The sequence below is a fragment of the Chiloscyllium plagiosum genome, unplaced genomic scaffold, assembly GCF_037043375.1.
Source record: "Chiloscyllium plagiosum isolate Xiang-an unplaced genomic scaffold, Cpla_swu_hap1 HiC_scaffold_29, whole genome shotgun sequence".
Classification (NCBI taxonomy): domain Eukaryota; kingdom Metazoa; phylum Chordata; class Chondrichthyes; order Orectolobiformes; family Hemiscylliidae; genus Chiloscyllium; species Chiloscyllium plagiosum.
The window spans coordinates 46171301-46189407 of record NW_028270167.1 but is presented as its reverse complement, the minus strand read 5'-3'; the positions used below and the strand labels follow the sequence as shown (position 1 = coordinate 46189407).

The following is an 18107-nucleotide window of genomic DNA, read 5'->3' as shown; positions in this document are numbered from 1 at the left end:
GACCTTTCTCATGTGATCAGGTACTGCAATGTCAATGTACAACTGTAGCTATGGACCTTTTCTTCATACTGTTTATCTTTGTTTCTGCTATGTCAATTCTTGAGTGAAGTTATCGGTCTGTAACTCTCAGTTTTGCGTTTTAATGTGTGAGTGTGGTTATCAATCTCTACTAGTCAGTTTTGATTTTGTGACTATTTGTGTCTGAGAGTTTCTGCTATGTGAATATGTGAATGTCGTTATCAATCTGTACATGTCTGTTTCTGCTGTGTGAACATTTCAATTTGGTATCAATATGTATCTGTCAGTTCTGTTCTGTGAAAATGTGAGTTTATTTATCAATCTATTAATATCATTTTCTGTGACATCACTGTTTGTGTGCAGTTATCGTCACAGAGCCATGGAAATAGACCCTTCAGTCAAACTCATCCATTCCAACCAGATATCTTAACCTAATTGAGTCCCATTTGCCAGCACTTGGCCCATATCCCTCTGAACCCTTCCTATTCATATACCCATCCAGATGCATTTTACATGCTGTAATTGTACCAGCCTCATCCACTTCCCTCTGGCAGCTCATTGTATACACGCACAACCCTCTGCATGAAAGAGTTGCCACTTATGTTCCTTGTAAGTTTTTCCCCTCTCAGCTCCCCCCCCCCCAGCCCTCTACTTCTGAACTCCCCACCCCATTATCAATGTATTTATGTGAATGTCTAAGTCTATGTATCAGCCTGTGCGTTTAGTTATCAACCTCTATGTCAGTTTATGTTGTATCAATTCTTGCATGAAGTTGTCAATACGTCAGTCTCTGCTATGTAAATATAGTAATCACTCTGTACCTGTCAGTTTCTGAAATATGAATTTGAGAGTGTAGTTGTCAATCTGTCCATTCCAGCTTCGGTTATGTGTGGGAGTGTACTTATCAGGCTGTATCAGTTGCTGCTATGTAATTATGTCTGTTGATGTTTCAATACGTAACTCCAGTTCTTTTTTTATATAATTCCTTCGCAGGATGTAGGCATCACTGGCCACTCCCACGTGGGCCTCCACAGCTACAATAGACACTGCTCCATCAACAAAGATTGAAGTGAGACTTTCCTGGTGCAGATTCATGGTCTCATAAGACTAACGGATGCCAACACCAGGCATCATTGGCGACGTCAGCATTTATTGCCCATCCCTATTTGCCCAGAGAGCAATTAAAAGTCAACCACATTGCTGTGGGTCTGGAGTCACATGAAGGCCAGAGCAGGTCAGGATGGCAGTTTCCGTCTCTAGTTAGTGAAATAGTTGGGGTTTTCCAACAATCGGCAATGGTTTTATGGCCATCATTAGAGTCTTAATTCTGGATTTTTATTGAATTCAAATTTCACTGCTTACTGAGGCTGGATTTGAACCCTGGTTCCCAAAACATTACCTGGTCCTCTGGATTAACAGTTGAAAGTTGTGGCACTGGAAAAGCACAGCAGGTCAGGCAGCATCCAAGGAGCAGGAGAATCAATGTTTTGGGCATAAGCCTTCATCAGGAATACTGGGGAGGGGAATGGGGGGAAAGGGGAATGAGAAGTAAATAGAAAGTTGGGAGTGGGGCTGGGGGATGGTAACTGGGAAAGTTATAGGTACATGGAGGTGGAGGGGTGATGGTGGTAGGTCAGAGAGGAGGGTGGAGCAGATAGGTGTGAAGGAAGATGGATAGGTAGGACAGTTCAAGAAGGTGGTGCCAATTTGGAGGGCTAGATCTAGGATTAGATGGGGGGAGAGGAGATGAGGAAACTGGTGAAATTGACGTTGATGCGATGTGATTGGAGGGTCCCAAGATGGAACATGAGAGTTCTTCACCCAGGCTTTGAGTGGCTTAGATTTGGTGGTGGAAGAGGCCCAAGACTTGCATGTCCTTGGATGGAGTGGGGGGGGGGGGGGGCGTGTTAAAGTGGTTAGCCACTGGACGGTGGGGTTGTTTGGTACGTGTGTCCCAGAGATGTTCTCTAAAACATTCTGCAAGTTGCCATGTAGAGAGAACCACATCGAGAGAGAAGTGTTTGGATGTGCAGGAAAATCTCTGCCAGGTGTGGAAGGATCCTTTGGGGCCTTTGGTGGAAGTAAGAACAAAGAATTTTACAGCATAAGATCAGGCTGTTCGGCCGTCCAAGCCTGTGCCGAAACAGATCCTCTATCGAAACCTGACGCATATTTTCTAAAGATCTATGTTCCTTAGCTCCCTGCCCATATCTGTCTGGACGCATCTCAAATGACGCTATCATTCCCGCCTCTACCAGGCACCCTCCACTCTCTGCATGTATATCTCCCTGAAACTTTTCCACTTTCACTTTGAACTCATGACCTCTGGTAATTGTGTCCCCCACTCTGGGAAAAAAGCTTCTTGCTCTCCACCCTGTCTCTACCTCTCATGATTTTGTAGTCCTCAATCAGGTCCCCCTCAACCTCCTTCTTTCCTCACACTTAGATTAGGTTAGATTACTTACAGTGTGGAAACAGGCCCTTCAGCCCAACAAGTCCACACAGACCCTCCAAAGAGCAACTCACCCAGACCCATTCCCCTACATTTACCTAACACTACAGGCAATTTAAGCATGGCCAATTCACCTGACCTGCACATCTTTGGACTGTGGGAGGAAACCGGAGCACCCGGAAGAAACCCACGCAGACACGGGGAGAATGTGCAAACTCCACAAACACAGTTGCCTGAGATGGGAATTGAACTCGGGTCTCTGGCGCTGTGAGGCAGCAGTGCTAATCACTGTGCCACCGTGCCACCGATTGCCCGGATTTGCCCGGATTGAACTCCATCTGCCATTTCTCTACCCAACTCTCCAATCTGTCTATATTCTGCTGTATTCTCTGACAGTCCCCTTCACTATCTGCTACTCCACCGAATCATCAGTAACATGGAAACTATCCCTAATCCCCCACATCCGACAGGAAGAGCACATCACCTTACTAAAGGTCATCTTTACACCCAGGAAGTAACACAGGACAGACCCAGGAAGTAACACAGTCTTGCTGCTTTAAAACCACTGCTCCACCTAACTTCATATCTATGGTTCATATTTTTCAAGTTTAATCAAGAGACAGATTGCCATGAAAACATATAATCAAAAACATTCCACTCTACTCACTATTGTAGATCTAGCCACTTGGTTGTTCCCTTTCTATGATCTCTCCACACTGGTTTCTCCAAGGTCAGCTGTGAATTTCACTGTTTGTTTGCTTTCCTTAGAGGAATGTGAAGCCCGCAGGCTCTTGAAATCAAACAGCAGAGGCATTATCTGTGAAGGTTCACTGCTGGGTCAGACAGCAGTGAGCTTTCTTTTTTCATAGATTCACTTGCCACCATATAATCGCTGCCTTTGCCTCGCTTCCTTCCTTTTTAATATCCATTGTTTGACCTTTGTTTCCCAAAGTTCCAAACCAATGTAGCAGCTTATAAAATTGTAATTACTGCTCCTGGAAGTTGAGGAAATCAGCTCCAAACTGAACATATCTTAAAGGAGCAGCTCTTCCAGCTACAAGTTTTTTTCCCATCCTCCATCTAGTCAACAACATTGCTGTGGCTCAAAGGTCACATTTAGCCCAGACCAGATAAAGATGACTGGTTTTCCCAGATTGGTTTTCCCGACAACTGACAATGGTTTCACGGATTCTTAATTTGTTTTCGATTGTGAAGATTTGACATACTGAGGGAGCCTTTTCTGTGCTGGGGATCCTTGTGACTCTGGCCACAATGATGAATGGACAAATTCACTTCCACATTGGAAGAAAACAAGACAGGCAGAGCAGAGTCCAACAGGGATCCCACAACAGGCCTAGTACATTCATAAGCATTGTAATATGTACTTTGCAGGCCCCAGAGGAGGCAGGCATTAAAGTAAATCAGAAAACAATTGGCACAATGAGACTACCACAACTTGAATATGTGGGACATTGAGTTCATAAGGGAGGAAACTCTCCCCAGGCCATCAAAAACATGCCACAATCACTGGCCAGGGAAGTGAGGACGCTATTGGGAGAATTTTATTCCTGGAGATATAGCTCATGGTAGGCAATTGTCTAGTGGTATTATTGCTGGGCTATTAATTCAGAGACCCAGGAAATTTCCTGGTGATCTGGGTTCAAATCCTGCCACTGTAGATGGTGGAATTTGATTCCAAGAAAGATTTCAAATTAAGAATGTATCCATTGTCAATTCTTGGGAAAATCACATTTGAATCACTAATGTCTTTTAGGGAAGGAAGCTGCCCTCATCTCGTGAATAAAAAATAATCGTATGATCCGAAAGTCGGAGGAGTTGTAGACAGTGAGGAAGGATGTGGCAGGTTACAGCGGGATATAGATAAGCTGCAGAGCTGGGCAGAAAGATGGTAAATGGAGTTCAATGTAGCTAAGTGTGAGGTGATTCACTTTGGTAAGAGTAACAAAAAGATGGGGTACTGGGCTAATGGTCGGATACTTGGTAGTGTGGATGAGCAGAGGGATCTTGGTGTCCATGTACACAGATCTTTGAAAGTTGCCATCCAGGTAAATAGTGCTGTGAAGAAGGCATATGGCGTACTGGCTTTTATTGGTAGAGGAATTGAGTTCCGGAATACTGAGGTCATGTTGCAGTTGTATAAGACTCTGGTGCGGCCGCACCTGGAGTATTGTGTGCAGTTTTGGTCGTCATACTATAGGAAGGATGTGGAGGCACTGGAACGGGTGCAGAGGAGGTTTACCAGGATGTTGCCTGGTATGGAAGGAAAATCGTATGAGGAAAGACTGAGGCACTTGGGGTTGTTTTCATTGGAGAAAAGAAGGTTTAGGGGTGACTTGATAGAGGTGTACAAGATGATTAGGGGTTTAGATAGGGTCGACAGTGAGAATCTTTTTCCACGTATGGAGTCAGCTATTACAAGGGGGCATAGCTTTAAATTAAGGGGTGGTAGGTATAGGACAGATGTTAGGGGTAGGTTCTTTACTCAGCGAGTCGTGAGTTCATGGAATGCCCTGCCAGTAGGGACTCTCCCTCATTATGGGCATTTAAGCGGGCATTGGATAGGCATATGGAGGATAGTGGGCTAGTGTAGGTTAGGTGGGCTTGGATCGGCGCAACATCGAGGGCCGAAGGGCCTGTACTGCGCTGTATTCTTCTGTGTTCTATGTAATCTGCAGCAACTGTGAAGCAAATACGGTGATTAGTGAAGGGAGGAAAGCTGTAAATAGAACGACTAGAGTGAGGCATCATAGTCTGCCTTGATGTCAGCCCCTGCCATTAGGTTGATCAATATGATCCAACCATTCTACTTGCAATACAATTTAACTGGAAAGTTTCTATCATTAGAGAACTGGTTTGGAGAAATTGGTGGAAGTGAAGGTTGATAAATCCCCAGGGCCTGATAATCTGGGGATTATCACAGAGCACCTAAGGAAGTGGCTTGAGAAGTAATGGTTGCAGTATTGATCATCTTCCAAGATTCTTTAGTCTCTGGAGCAGTTCCTAATGGGTTGGAGATTAAGTCATGGAACCCAGCTATTTCGAAAACTCTAGAGTGAGATGATTCGAATACAGGAACAAGGATGCCTTGCTGCGATTATACAGAGCATTGGCAAAGCCATTTGGAGAATATGGAGTGCAGTTTGGTCTCCTTATCTGGGGAAGGATGTTCCTCCTGCCGAGAGAGTGCAATGAAGTTTTTCCAAATGGATTCCTGAGCTGGCAGGACTGGAGTACAAGGAGAGATAGTGTTTGTCTGGATTTTATTCTCTGGAATGTTATCATATAGAAGCCTGTAAAATTCCAGCAGTTTAATGCAGGAAGGATGTTTCCAGTGATGGGGGCATCCTGTATCAGGGATCATAGTTTAGGATTGGGGAACAAATCCTTTAGGATTGAGATATAGAGAAATTACTTCACCCAGAGAGTGGTGCATCTGTCACATTCACAACCACAGAAAGTAACTGAAATAAAATATTTGTGGTTTCATGGAGGCAGTAGATATAGCTCTTGTGGATAAGGGGAACCGTAGAAATAGGAGTATGACAGGATGACATTCCTGAGTTACTGCATCATCTCCTGATGCCTTATTGGTGAAAGTCTCAAATGACAAATTAATGTTGGAAATTGAGTTTAAATTGTAAGACTTAGAATAGGAATATGTAGAATAGTGACTATGTGAGTAGGTACACAGGACAACGTGTGTGAAAATCTGGCTCAGAATGCATGAGCGTGTGTGTAGCACAGGCAGTCAGACTGAGAGAAACTGAGACAGCAAACACGATCCTCTTTGAACAAGATTTTTACTGTTAAACTGGATACCACCCAATGAGATCATGGTGGAACAAGTTGCCAGATTTTGCATGTTGTCCTCCGTATCCATAGTGACCAACAGAGTCTCATTGGGATGTGTGCCTGTGGAAAAAGCACCAGAGAATAAAACAGAGATCTGATCTCTGCAACAATGTGCTGACTGTGGATGGAGCATATGTAGAAGACATTGGGTCAGGTGTTGTGGGACGTGATAATCACACTCAGATTGGGACTGTCTATTTTAAACATGCCCTTCGGCCCAACAAGTCCACACCGACCCTCTGAAGAGTAACCCTCTAGCGTATTACTCTACACTTACCCCTGATTAATGCACCTAACCCACAAACCCCTGAACACTATGGGCAATTTAGCATGGCCAATTTGCCTAACCTAACCTGATTGTGGGAGGAAAACGGATCATCCGTAAGAAATCCACACAGACACGGACAGAACGTACAAACTCCACACAGACAGTCGTCCGAGGCTGGAATCGGACCCGGGTCCCTGGCACCTGTGAGGCAGCTAACCACTGAGCCACCGTGGCACCCATAAACAACAACTAACAACAAGCGAAATCCCTGGTTCTAAGGCAAGTTTCTGATAAGGTGTCCTTCACAAATGCAGAGCCAAACATCAATTTTGATAGTTAGAGTCACAGAAATGTACAGCATGGAAACAGACCCTTTGGTCCAACCTGTCCATGTCGACCAGATATCCCAACCCAATCTAGTCCCACCTGCCAGCGCCCGGCTCATATCCCTCCAAACCCTTCCTATTCATATACACATCTCTTTTATATCTTTCCCCTCTCACCCTAAACCTATGCCCTCTAGTTCTGGACTCCCCGATTCCAGGGAAAAGACTTTGCCTATTTATCCTATCCATGCCCCTCATAATTTTGTAAACCTCTATAAAGTCACCCCTCAGCCTCTGACGATCCAGGGAAAACAGCCCAGCCTGTTCAGCCTCTCCCTTATAGCTCAAATCCTCCAACCCTGGCAACATCCCTGTAAATCTTTTCTGAACGCTTTCAAGTTTCACAACACCTTTCCAATAGGAAGGAGACCAGAATTGCATGCAATATTCCAACAGTGGCCTAACCAATGTCCTGTACAGCCGCAACATGACCTCCCAACTCCTGTACTCAGTACTCTGACCAATAAAGGAAAGCATACCAAACGCCTTCTTCACTGTCCTATCTACCTGTGACTCCACTTTCAAGGAGCTATGAACCTGCACTCCAAGGTCTCTTTGTTCAGCAACACTCCTTTGGACCTTACCATTAAGTGTATAAGTCCTGCTAAGATTTGCTTTCCCAAAATGCAGCATCTCGCATTTATCTGAATTAAACTCAGTCTGCCACTTTTCAGCCCATTGGCCCATCTGGTCCAGATCCTGTTGTAATCTGAGGTAACCCTCTTTAATGTCCACTACACCTGCAATTTTGGTGTCATCTGCAAACTTACTAACTGTACCTCTTATCATCGCATCCAAATCATTTTTGCAAATGACAAAAAGTAGAGGACCCAGCACTGATCCACTGGTCACAGACCTCCAGTCTGAAAAACAACCCTCCACCACCCTCTGTCTTCTACCTTTGAGCCAGTTCTGTATTCAAATGGCTAGTTCTCCCTGTATTCCATGAGATCTAACCTTGCTAATCAGTCTCCCATGGGGAACCTTGTTGAATGCCTTACTGAAGTCCATATAGATCACATCTACTGCTCTGCCCTCATCAATCCTCTTTGTTACTTCTTCAAAAAACTCAATCAAGTTTGTGAGACATTCTTTCCCATGCACAAAAGCCATGATGACTATCCCGAATCAGTCCTTGCCTTTCCAAATACATGTACATCCTGTCCCTCAGGATTCCCTCCAACAACTTGCCCACCACTTAGGTCAGGCTCACCGGTCTATAGTTCCCGAGCTTGTCTTTACCGCCCTTCTTAAACAGTGGCACCACGTTTGCCAACCTCCAGTCTTTCGGCACCTCACCTGGACTATCGATGATACAAATATCTCAGCAAGAGCCTAACAATCACTACTCTAGCTTCCCACAGAGTTCTCGGGTACACCTAATCAGGTCCTGGGGATTTATCCACCTTTAACCATTTCAAACATCCAGCACTTCCTCCTCTGTAATCTGGACATTTTGCAAGATGTCACCATCTATTTCTCTACAGCCTATATCTTCCATATCCTTTTCCACAGTAAATACTAATGCAAAATATTCATTTAGTGTCTCCCCCATTTTCTGTGGCTCCACACGAAGGCCGCCTTGCTGATCTTTGAGGGGCCCTATTCTCTCCCTAGTTACACTTTTGTCCTTAATATATTTGTAAAAACCCTTTGGATTCTCCTTAATTCTATTTGCCAAATCTACCTCATGTCCCTGTTTTGCCCTCCTGATTTCCCTCTTAAGTATACTCCTACTTTCTTTATACTCTAAGGATCACTCAATCTGTACCTGACATATGCTTCCTTCTTTTTCTTAACCAAACATTCAATTTCTTTAGTCATCCAGCATTCCCTGTACCTAACAACCTTCCCTTTCACCCTGACAGGAATATACTTTCTCTGGATTCTTTTCATTTCTGAAGGCTTCCCATTTTCCAGCCATCCCTTTACCTGCGAACATCTGCCTCCAATCAGCTTTCGAAAGTTCTTGCCCAATACCATTAAAATTGGCCTTTCTCCAATTTAGAACTTCAACTTTTAGCTCTGGGGTATCCTTTACCATCATGATTTTAAAACGAATAGAATTATGGTCGCTGGCCCCAAAGTGCTCCCCCACTGACACCTCAGTCACCTGCCTTGCTTTATTTCCCAAGAGTAGGTCAAGTTTTGCACCTTCTCTAGTAGTTACACCCACATACTAAATCAGAAAATTGTCTTGTACGCATTTAAGAAATCCCTCTCCATCTGAACCTTTAACATTATGGCAGTCCCCTTGTAAAATAGAACAGTCAGGGGAAGGCAAACTTTTCCCCCTTTTCACAATAGTCAGCTGTCAAATTCAGAAATTTAAACATCAAGAAACGTGGACAGCCATGTTGAAAAATGGATAGCACATCACAGACGATGATTCTGGAAGGGGAGTTTGGGGTAGGGGGCCTTGGGATAGGGTGACAAGTGCATGGAAAGGTGCCAAGTGCATAAGAGGAGGGTATCAAGTCGGTAGTGTACCAGATGGGCGTTGTGGTTTGTGTGTCAGTGTGTGTGCGCGCGCGTCTGTGTGGGTTTGTGTGTATCTGTGTTTCTGTGTTTGTGTCTGTGTCAGTATTTGTGTGTGCCTGTGTGTCTTGAATGTGTGTGTGTCTGTGTGTTTCAGTGTATGCTTTGTAGGGTCCTGGTCCGATGTCGGGACTGTGATTTTAGAGGGTCCCAGGATGGCGCAGTGTCATTGGTGGTGGGTAAGAGAAGTCTACTCAGGAGTTAGATGAGTTAGTATATCTGAGTAAGTATATCATTTAATTTCATTGCAACCATCAAAGGCACCAATTAAATAGAACATTTCAGAAGGTTTCAGGCAAAGAGGAGTATCCCAGTGGGAAATTCGCTTTTCAGTCAGTTAAATCAGAGTATGTTGCAATACTGTCAAAGACAGTGAGACAGGTGGCAAGAAACAGAGGGAGAGAGAGAAATCATGTGAAAGAGGGTGCAAAAGAAGGACCAAGGGAAGGGATGAGAACAGAATGGCAGAAAGACAAGGAGAGGGAGAAAATGACAGGGAGAAAGTGAAGGAGGAGAAAGTTAGGGGAGTGGGAGAGAAACAGATTGAGGCAGTCATTGAGAAAGGATTTGGGATAGACAGAGAGAGATAAAGTGAGAGAGGGAAGAAGAGTGGATTTTCCAGAATCTGAACTGCTTGATACTGACCGTGAGTTTGCAGTCAGTTGATTCACCTCGATTTCCAGTCATTTTGGTGCTTCATATTCAGCGACAACTGAGTCATCTGACAGAAACAAAAGGAAGAGAAGGATTGGTGCGTGGAGGGATAGACAAGGATAAACAGACTGGCATCCCCAGTGGACAAACACACTTGGAACAAAATGAAAAGAATAGAAACTGGTGAAGAAAACCAGATTCTCAGGAATCATCACCAGGTTAGAAACAGGAGAAATAAAAATCTGAGAATGAACACCAGTGTTCGACGCGGGAAAAATAAAAATACAGAAATCAAACCATGGATTGAAGTAGAAGAAATAAAAATCCATGAATAAACACCAGGATAGAATCAGAGAGAAAGTGAGGACTGCACATGCTGGACATCAAAGTCATAAAATGCTGGAAAAACACAGCAGGTCAGGCAGCAGCCGAGGGGCCGGAGAGTGTTTCGGATGGTCAGCAAACCTGATGCTTCTGGTCAGTATTGTTTAAACAACTGTTTCAACAAGCAATGAAGCATCTTCAGACAAAATGGAGCCAAGCAGTATTCAAGGTGAAGCACTTGTTGACAACAAAAAACTGATTAGTCTACAGACGAGTGATCAATTCTGATTGGCAGGTACACATTGCCTGCCAACAACTATATGACTGGTTCTCAGGCACTAAACAATTTGGGCCTGGTTACAATATCCAGAGAATAGATTTGATCTCCCCAGCTCAAGATCTACCGCTGTATTCCCCTGTAGTCAGAACTCTCTTTAAATCTGAAAGTAAACTGGTTCTCTTTCCTGCAGCAGTCACTGTAAACTGTGAATTTTGACAGATAAATCAGAGACTTTTTATTGGGGAACCAGTCACGCTATGCCTCGTGCAAGCCAGTGAAAGAATCTGGAGAGGGATGACTGAGAAAATGAGCTTTAACCATCTCATAATAGATTGCATTCCCAGTCTTCCTCTGCCAATAACTGACAACATTTCCCTGTCTGTCTTTATACCTACCTATGCAAAAGGATCGGTGTATTAATTAGTCATGTTAAATGCTAACAGATGATAACTGCTTGACTGCATTCAGGATCTAATCACCTTTTTTAAAAAACAAGTCATTCTTTGTAAATATGCAAACTTGGTGTGTGTTTTCTGTCAACTTCAGTATAAAAGTTAGGTAGATTGTGGAATGCTGTGTGTGTTTTAAAATCTTTAACTTTAAATGATGACTCCAGTAAAGCTGGGCCTGACTTCCAGCATGTCACTCCAGTGAGGGCTGGCAAAAAGACTGCTTTCTGTGGTGATGAATATAAATCTGGGCTGTCTGCTTGGTGCCAGGAATTTGATCATCTCAGGCTGTGTGGAGCCTGCACGTTCTCCCCGTGTCTGCGTGGGTTTCCTTCGGGTGCTCCGGTTTCCTCCCACAGTCCAAAGATGTGCAGGTCAGGTGAATTGGCCATGCTAAATTGCCCATAGTGTTAGGTAAGGGGTAAATGTAGGGGTATGGGTGGGTTGCGCTTCGGCGAGTCGGTGTGGACTTGTTGGGCCGAAGGGCCTGTTTCCACACTGTAATGTAATGTAATGTAATCTAATCTAATCATCTGCTCAAGGTAGAAGAAGAACCTGGAGTAGGAAGGGGAAGATCCCATTGTAGTGGTCCATGTAGTGACAACATGAAGAGGACTAAGGAAGAGATTCAGCCCTGGCAATGTGAGGAGCTGGGCATCAAATTAAACAGAACCACAAGGTTAGTGATCTCTGGATTCTTAACTGAACACATGCAAATGACAAAGAATACATAAGACTATGGAAGTGAAATTTGTGTTCAACAACTGGCTTGGGAGAAATGAGTTGCCATTCATGAGCCAATGATATCAATACCAGAGAATATGGGATTTAAACCATTGGGATGATCTGTACCTGAATCATGATGGGACCAATATTCTTGCAAACTACATAATTAAGGAAGTAAATAATGAGTGGTGCTGGAAAAGCACAGCAGGTCAGGCAGCATCTGAGGAGCAGGAAAATTGACGTTTCAGGCAAAAGCCCTTCATCAGGAATAACTCTATTCCAGCACCACTCTGATGTAAACTCTGGTTTCCAGCATCTGCAGTCCTCACTTTTGCCAATATCTGGACCACTACAATAGGATCTTCCCCTTCCTAGCCCAAGTTCTTCTTCAGCCCTGAGCAGATGATCAAATCCCTGGCACCAAGCAGGATGAGGAATCAAGCTTGATAGATGTAGCAAATCAAGAGGCATGGTCATGACAAGAGAGCAAAGTACTAACAGAAATTAAAGGTCAGAGATTGGCAGGAAGGGCTAGATCAGATATTATAATGATAGCAAAGCTAAAACCTCTGTAACTGAATGTATATAGAAATCATCATAAAGAAAGTAAACTGATAGCCTGCAATTAAGTAAATAAATATGATCTATTACTATTGTAGAGGCATGGTTTCATGATGACAATGATTGAGGGGAATATAGCACTTGAGTAGAATAGAAAATCGGAAAATTGTGGAAGTGGCAGGTAGCACTATTAATCAAGGATGGCATTGACAGATGGATAGAGATGGTCCTGGTTCAGGAGACCAGGATGGAGAATTGATTTGGGTGGAGACAAGGAATAGTAGAGGAAAGAAGTCACTAATGGAAGTGGTCAACAGTTCCCCAACATTTACCACAATGTGGGACAAAGAATGTAAGAATGAATATTGAGTGCTGATGGTAAAGGGAAGACAATCATTTACAACAATGTATATATGAGCTGGAGAAATCATATTGATAGCAGTAACCTCAGTGAGAACTTCAAGGAACACTTTCAAGACTGTTTCTTAAAACTGCATATTGTGAAACTGACTAGAGGCTTGGTATTGTGTAATTTAACAGGATTAATTCATGATTCCAGAGTGAAGCACCTCAAAGTAGCAATGAGTATCATAGGGTTCAATGCTATAAGTTTGACAGGGAGAAGACTGGGTCTCTAAGACTAGTGCATTAAACATAAATAAAGTCAACCATGTGACATGAATGCAGACCTAGCTGAAGTGTAGGAGGAAACCATAGTTTCTAGTGCAAGACTGGACCAATAGAGAAGCTGTGTCAGATATTTCAGAATAGTTGAAATTAGTTTTCTTCTGTTAAGAAAATTCCAAAGAACCAATCCACTATCTACAGTGAAATAAAGAATTTCAAGAAACGCTGTTCCTGATCTCTATATACTTCCTACTCCTTTAGAGCACCTCACTGTCTTCCCTGCTCCTCCAACAGCATTAACTGTTGTTCCATCCATGTTTATCACATGCAATCCCTTCCTTTACTCAGTTCAGTGAAAGGTGGCCCATCCTTGAAACTGAAGTCACCACAACACCCTGCACCAATTGACCTACATGTAATTCCCTAGAGTGGTTGCACTTGACATGGAGGTGTCCAGTGGCCCAGTACAGATCCTTGGACTCTAATAGAACCAAGCACCTGACTGACCGTGTAAATCTCCTTGGCGGAAAATTGGTCAAACCCCTGAATGACTGGTGATACATCCTAACTGACCAGAATGTCCCTTGCCCTCAATAAGGATTTGACTTCCAGACATGGTCATTCATTTAAAACATGCACAATTTGTTTGGTTGTTCAATGACTCAGGCTATGTGGGTATCATTGGCTGGGGGTGGCTGGAATGCAGATTTGGGAAGAAATTCCATTCAAAATCACAAATACTGTGCACAGCTTTGCATTCTTTGTCAAAGAGAGGATGTAGATTCCCAGGAGTTGGCTCAGAGGAGATGTACTGGATTGATAGCTAGAATTATGTGGGTTGTCTTTGAGAACCGAGTAACTAGGGGCAGGAGTAGACTGTTCAGAACCTCAAGGCTGCTCATCATTTAATAGTACCATGGTTCATTTCAACTCAGCCTGAACATCACTTTCCTCCACACTCCCTTCAAACTGTCACTAATTAAAAAGCTATCTCCTCCTTAGAGTTGGTCAATATTCTGCATCCACTGAACTCTTGGGGAGTGCATTCCACAGATTCTGAGAGAGAAGTAATTCTTTCTCATCTTCATTTTAAATCTGCCACTCCTCCTAAATTGATGATTTCTTATTTTAGATTGACCCACAAGGGGACATAAACACTGTATGTTGACTTTGTCATTCTATATGCTTCCATTAGATCCCCTCCCATCATTCTACAGAGAGTAAAAGCCTAAACTGCTCACACTCTTTACAAGACAAACTCCTCAACTCTGAAACTGATCTAATGAATCTCCTCTGAACTGCAATTACATCTCACCTCAAGTAAGGGACCAATCTGTATGCAGTACTCGAGCATGGTCTCACCAATGTCTTTTGATACTCCACTTCCCTACTGCCTGGGGAAAGGTTGGAGAGACTGAGTTTGTTTTCACTGGAGGTTCGATGTGTCAGGACTGACAGGATTGGAATGTCTAAGAGCCTGAATGATCTTGAAAAGGTGAGGTGAGTGTGGAAAGGATATATCCTGATGGGGGTGAGTTTAGAACTAGAGGGCACTGCTTAAAAATGAGGGTGTCACTCATCAGAACAGAATTGAGGAAAATTTGTTTCTCTCAGAGAGTTGTATGAGTTTGGAACTCTCTACCTGAGAAGATGGAGGCTGGTGTAGAAACATAACAGAGGATTGAGGAATGCTGTATAAATGGAGCTTACCAGTATGGTAGTAATCATAAACTTTCACAATGGCAGGCTGCAGGTTTTCTACACTGAACTGATGGATGGTGTCAATGGATAATTGTAGCAGACTGTTCACTTCCATCTGGAGAGAGAGATGAGATCAGGCCACTCACCACTAAAACAGTATTGTCACTGCAGAAGAAATGTCAGCTTCCAGATCTTAGACTTTCATCTCTGTTTCACTGTCTCTGTTTTTCACACAACTCCTTCCACCCTCCCCTTCCCTATCTCTCCCTCTTATTCTCATTCTCTCTTTTATTATCTAATGTTGCTTCTCTTCCCTTCTGCCACCTCCCCTCTCTCTTGCTTTCTCTCATCTTATCTACTTTTGCTTCTCTTTCCTTACTCCACTCTCCCTTACCCCACTCTACAATCCTCTTCCTTTTATTCCTCTGCTGTCTAATCCTGCTTCTCTCCCTTCCCCTCTCTCTATTTCTCCAACCCTCCCTTTCTCTCTCAATCCCCGCCTCTCTCTCTGCACCAGCTCTATACATTTCTGTGACTTGTCTCTCTGCCTCGCTCAGTCACTGATATGTCCCTTTCCATCCCTCCTACACAGTCTCCCTTTCCTCCAGTTGTCCCTCTCACCTCTTCCACTCCTGCTTTCCTTCCCTCACCCACTCACCCACCTCTCTCTCTCTCTCTCTCTCTCTCTCTCTCCCCCCCACCCCTCCTCCCCTCTCAGCATCACCCAGTGCTCACTGGATCAAGGTACAGAAACAGGTGCCCATCTTGCAGTTCAACTTTTTTTATTTTGAAACTGTCCACACTCTGAAATGAATGACCGTAATTGAAAAACATTATTAATTACAACAATGAATATTAATGAACCATTAACTACTAACCATTAACCAATGCTCGTATTGATAGAACAGAACTGGATACATAATAGCCCGCATTATAAAACTTTCAGTAATAGCCCGGTGGGTAGAAAGGAATTATGTGTGGCAGTCTTGGTCAAAGATGATATCATTGTCTTTGAATGGGATATAGTTCTTGAAATAGAATCCTTATAGAGTCAAAGAGATATACAACACGGAAACAGATTCTTTGGTCCAAATCAACTGTGTCAGCCAGATAGCCTAAATTAACCCATGGGATCACCAATCTCGGGACTCATAGCAGAGGCAGTTATGCAAAGGTTAGAACAAACAGTCCTACCACAAATTCAACCCAAACTCTGGGTCAGATATGTCGATGACACCTTTGTAATCATTAAAAACACGGAAATAGAAAAAACACAGGATCATCAACGCCACACTCACAGGAATCCGATTCACGAGAGAAGAAGAAAAGGACAACCAACTCCCATTCCTAGACGTGATGGTACAGAGAACACCAAACGGAGAATTCACTACAAGGGTATACAGGAAAGCCACACACACAGACCAAGTCCTAAACTATGAAAGTAACCACCCCAACACACACAAACGAAGCTGCATGAGGACACTATTCAAAAGGGCTACAACACACTGCAGTACACCAGAACTGCAAAAAGAAGAAGAGGAACACCTATACAAGGTATTCACCATCAACAGATGCCTAAGAGAAAGACCACGGAACGAGGACATACCACAACCAAAAGGACTAGCCACACTACCATACATCAGGAGCATCTCGGAACTGACAGCCAGACTACTGCGACCCCTAGGACTCATAACGGCACACAAACCAACAGCCACGCTCAGACAACAACTCACCAGAACGAAGGACCCGATACCCAACATGTGCAAAACTAACGTAGTGTACAAAATATCATGCAAGGACTGCACAAAACACTATATAGGACAAACAGGAAGACAGCTAACAATCCGCATACATGAACATCAACTAGCCACGAAACGACACGACCAGCTATCCTTAGTAGCCACACACCCAGACAACAAGCAACATGAATTCAACTGGGACAACACTACTATCATAGGGCAAGCCAGACAGAGAACAGCCAGGGAATTCCTAGAGGCATGGCATTCATCCACAAACTCCATCAACAAACACATCGACCTGGACCCAATATACCAACCACTACAGTGGACAGCTGAAACTGACAACCGGAAGCGGCAGGGACAGACCACGATAAACACTGGAGGAAACATCAAAGAAGCGCTTCACAGGAGGCTCCCAAGCACTGATGATGTCGCCTAGCCAGGGGACGAAACGTTTGCAACAAAAACTTCCAGCTCGGCGAACAGAACCACAACAATCTAGTCCCATCTGCCAGCACTTGGCCCATACCCTTTCCTGTTCATATACCCATCCAGATGCCTTTTAGATGTCGTAATTGTACCAGCCTCCACCACTTCCTCTGGCAGCTCATTCCACATACACACCACCCTCTGCGTGAAACATCTGTCCCTTCAGTCCCTTTTAAATCTTTCCCCTCTCATCCTAGATCTATGCCCTCTAATTCTGAATTCCCCCACCCCAGTGAAAAGACCTATTTTCTTACATCATCCTTGCTTCATTTGCACATCACAGTAAATCTTGTTTTTGTTCCTTTCTTCTCCATTCCATTCAAGATTTTGAAAATCTCTGTCCGTTCTCCTCTCCAACTTCTGTCTTGGGAGAACTGTCGCAACATCTCTAATATTTCCTCAAAACTGAAAGTTCTTATTCCTGGAAGCGTTCTGTAAATCGCTTCTGCACTTTCTCCAATGCATTCACATTGCCCCTATGATATGTGCCTACAACTGTACACACCACTCCAGCTGAGGTCTAACAAGTATCTTGCACAGATTCAACATCATCTCCCTATGCTTAAACTTGCTGCGACAAACTAGAACAATTCATTGTACCATGAAAGATCAAAGACAGAAAAATAATGGCCATAAGACGTGGGAATGTCAAACTCCTGAACATCTGAAAAGGAGTAAGAGAAAGAGAGAGAACGATAGAGCAAAAAAAAATCCACAGACAAATAGAATAAAAATGGAGCACAGGTTATGGATCTTAAATCCTTGATCTAATTTAGTCTGGGAAGTTGAAAAGTACTGAGTTGGGAGATGAGCTGTCATTCCAGGAGCTTGCATTGACTTCACTGGATTTATATAGCATAGCAAGGTCAGGAGTTCAGATTGAGAGCAAAGCCAGAAATTACACTGACGGGCAACTGGAAGTTGAGGGTTATGTTTGTGGACAGTGCTGAGGTGTTTACCCTAGTGTAAGGAAAGCAGCTGTCGATAAGATTGAAAGAAGTACAAGTAAAATCAGAAAGAAT

The 18107-nt window shown here is 43.6% G+C and overlaps 1 protein-coding gene across 1 annotated transcript in view; it reads right to left on the bottom strand.

The window, feature by feature from the left end:
• Positions 1-5455: 5455 nt before the first annotated feature.
• The window catches only part of LOC122544176 (pregnancy zone protein-like), a 44392-nt gene continuing 31740 nt past the window's right edge, over positions 5456-18107 (bottom strand). Inside the window, exons 7-10 of the mRNA XM_087976546.1 lie at positions 15593-15661; positions 14867-14972; positions 10181-10256; positions 5456-6403 (exon numbers count right to left, since the gene is read on the bottom strand). Coding sequence (XP_087832672.1) covers positions 10219-10256; positions 14867-14972; positions 15593-15661 — 213 coding nt within the window. The 3' untranslated portion in view covers positions 5456-6403; positions 10181-10218. The remainder of the gene's footprint in view (positions 6404-10180; positions 10257-14866; positions 14973-15592; positions 15662-18107) is intronic.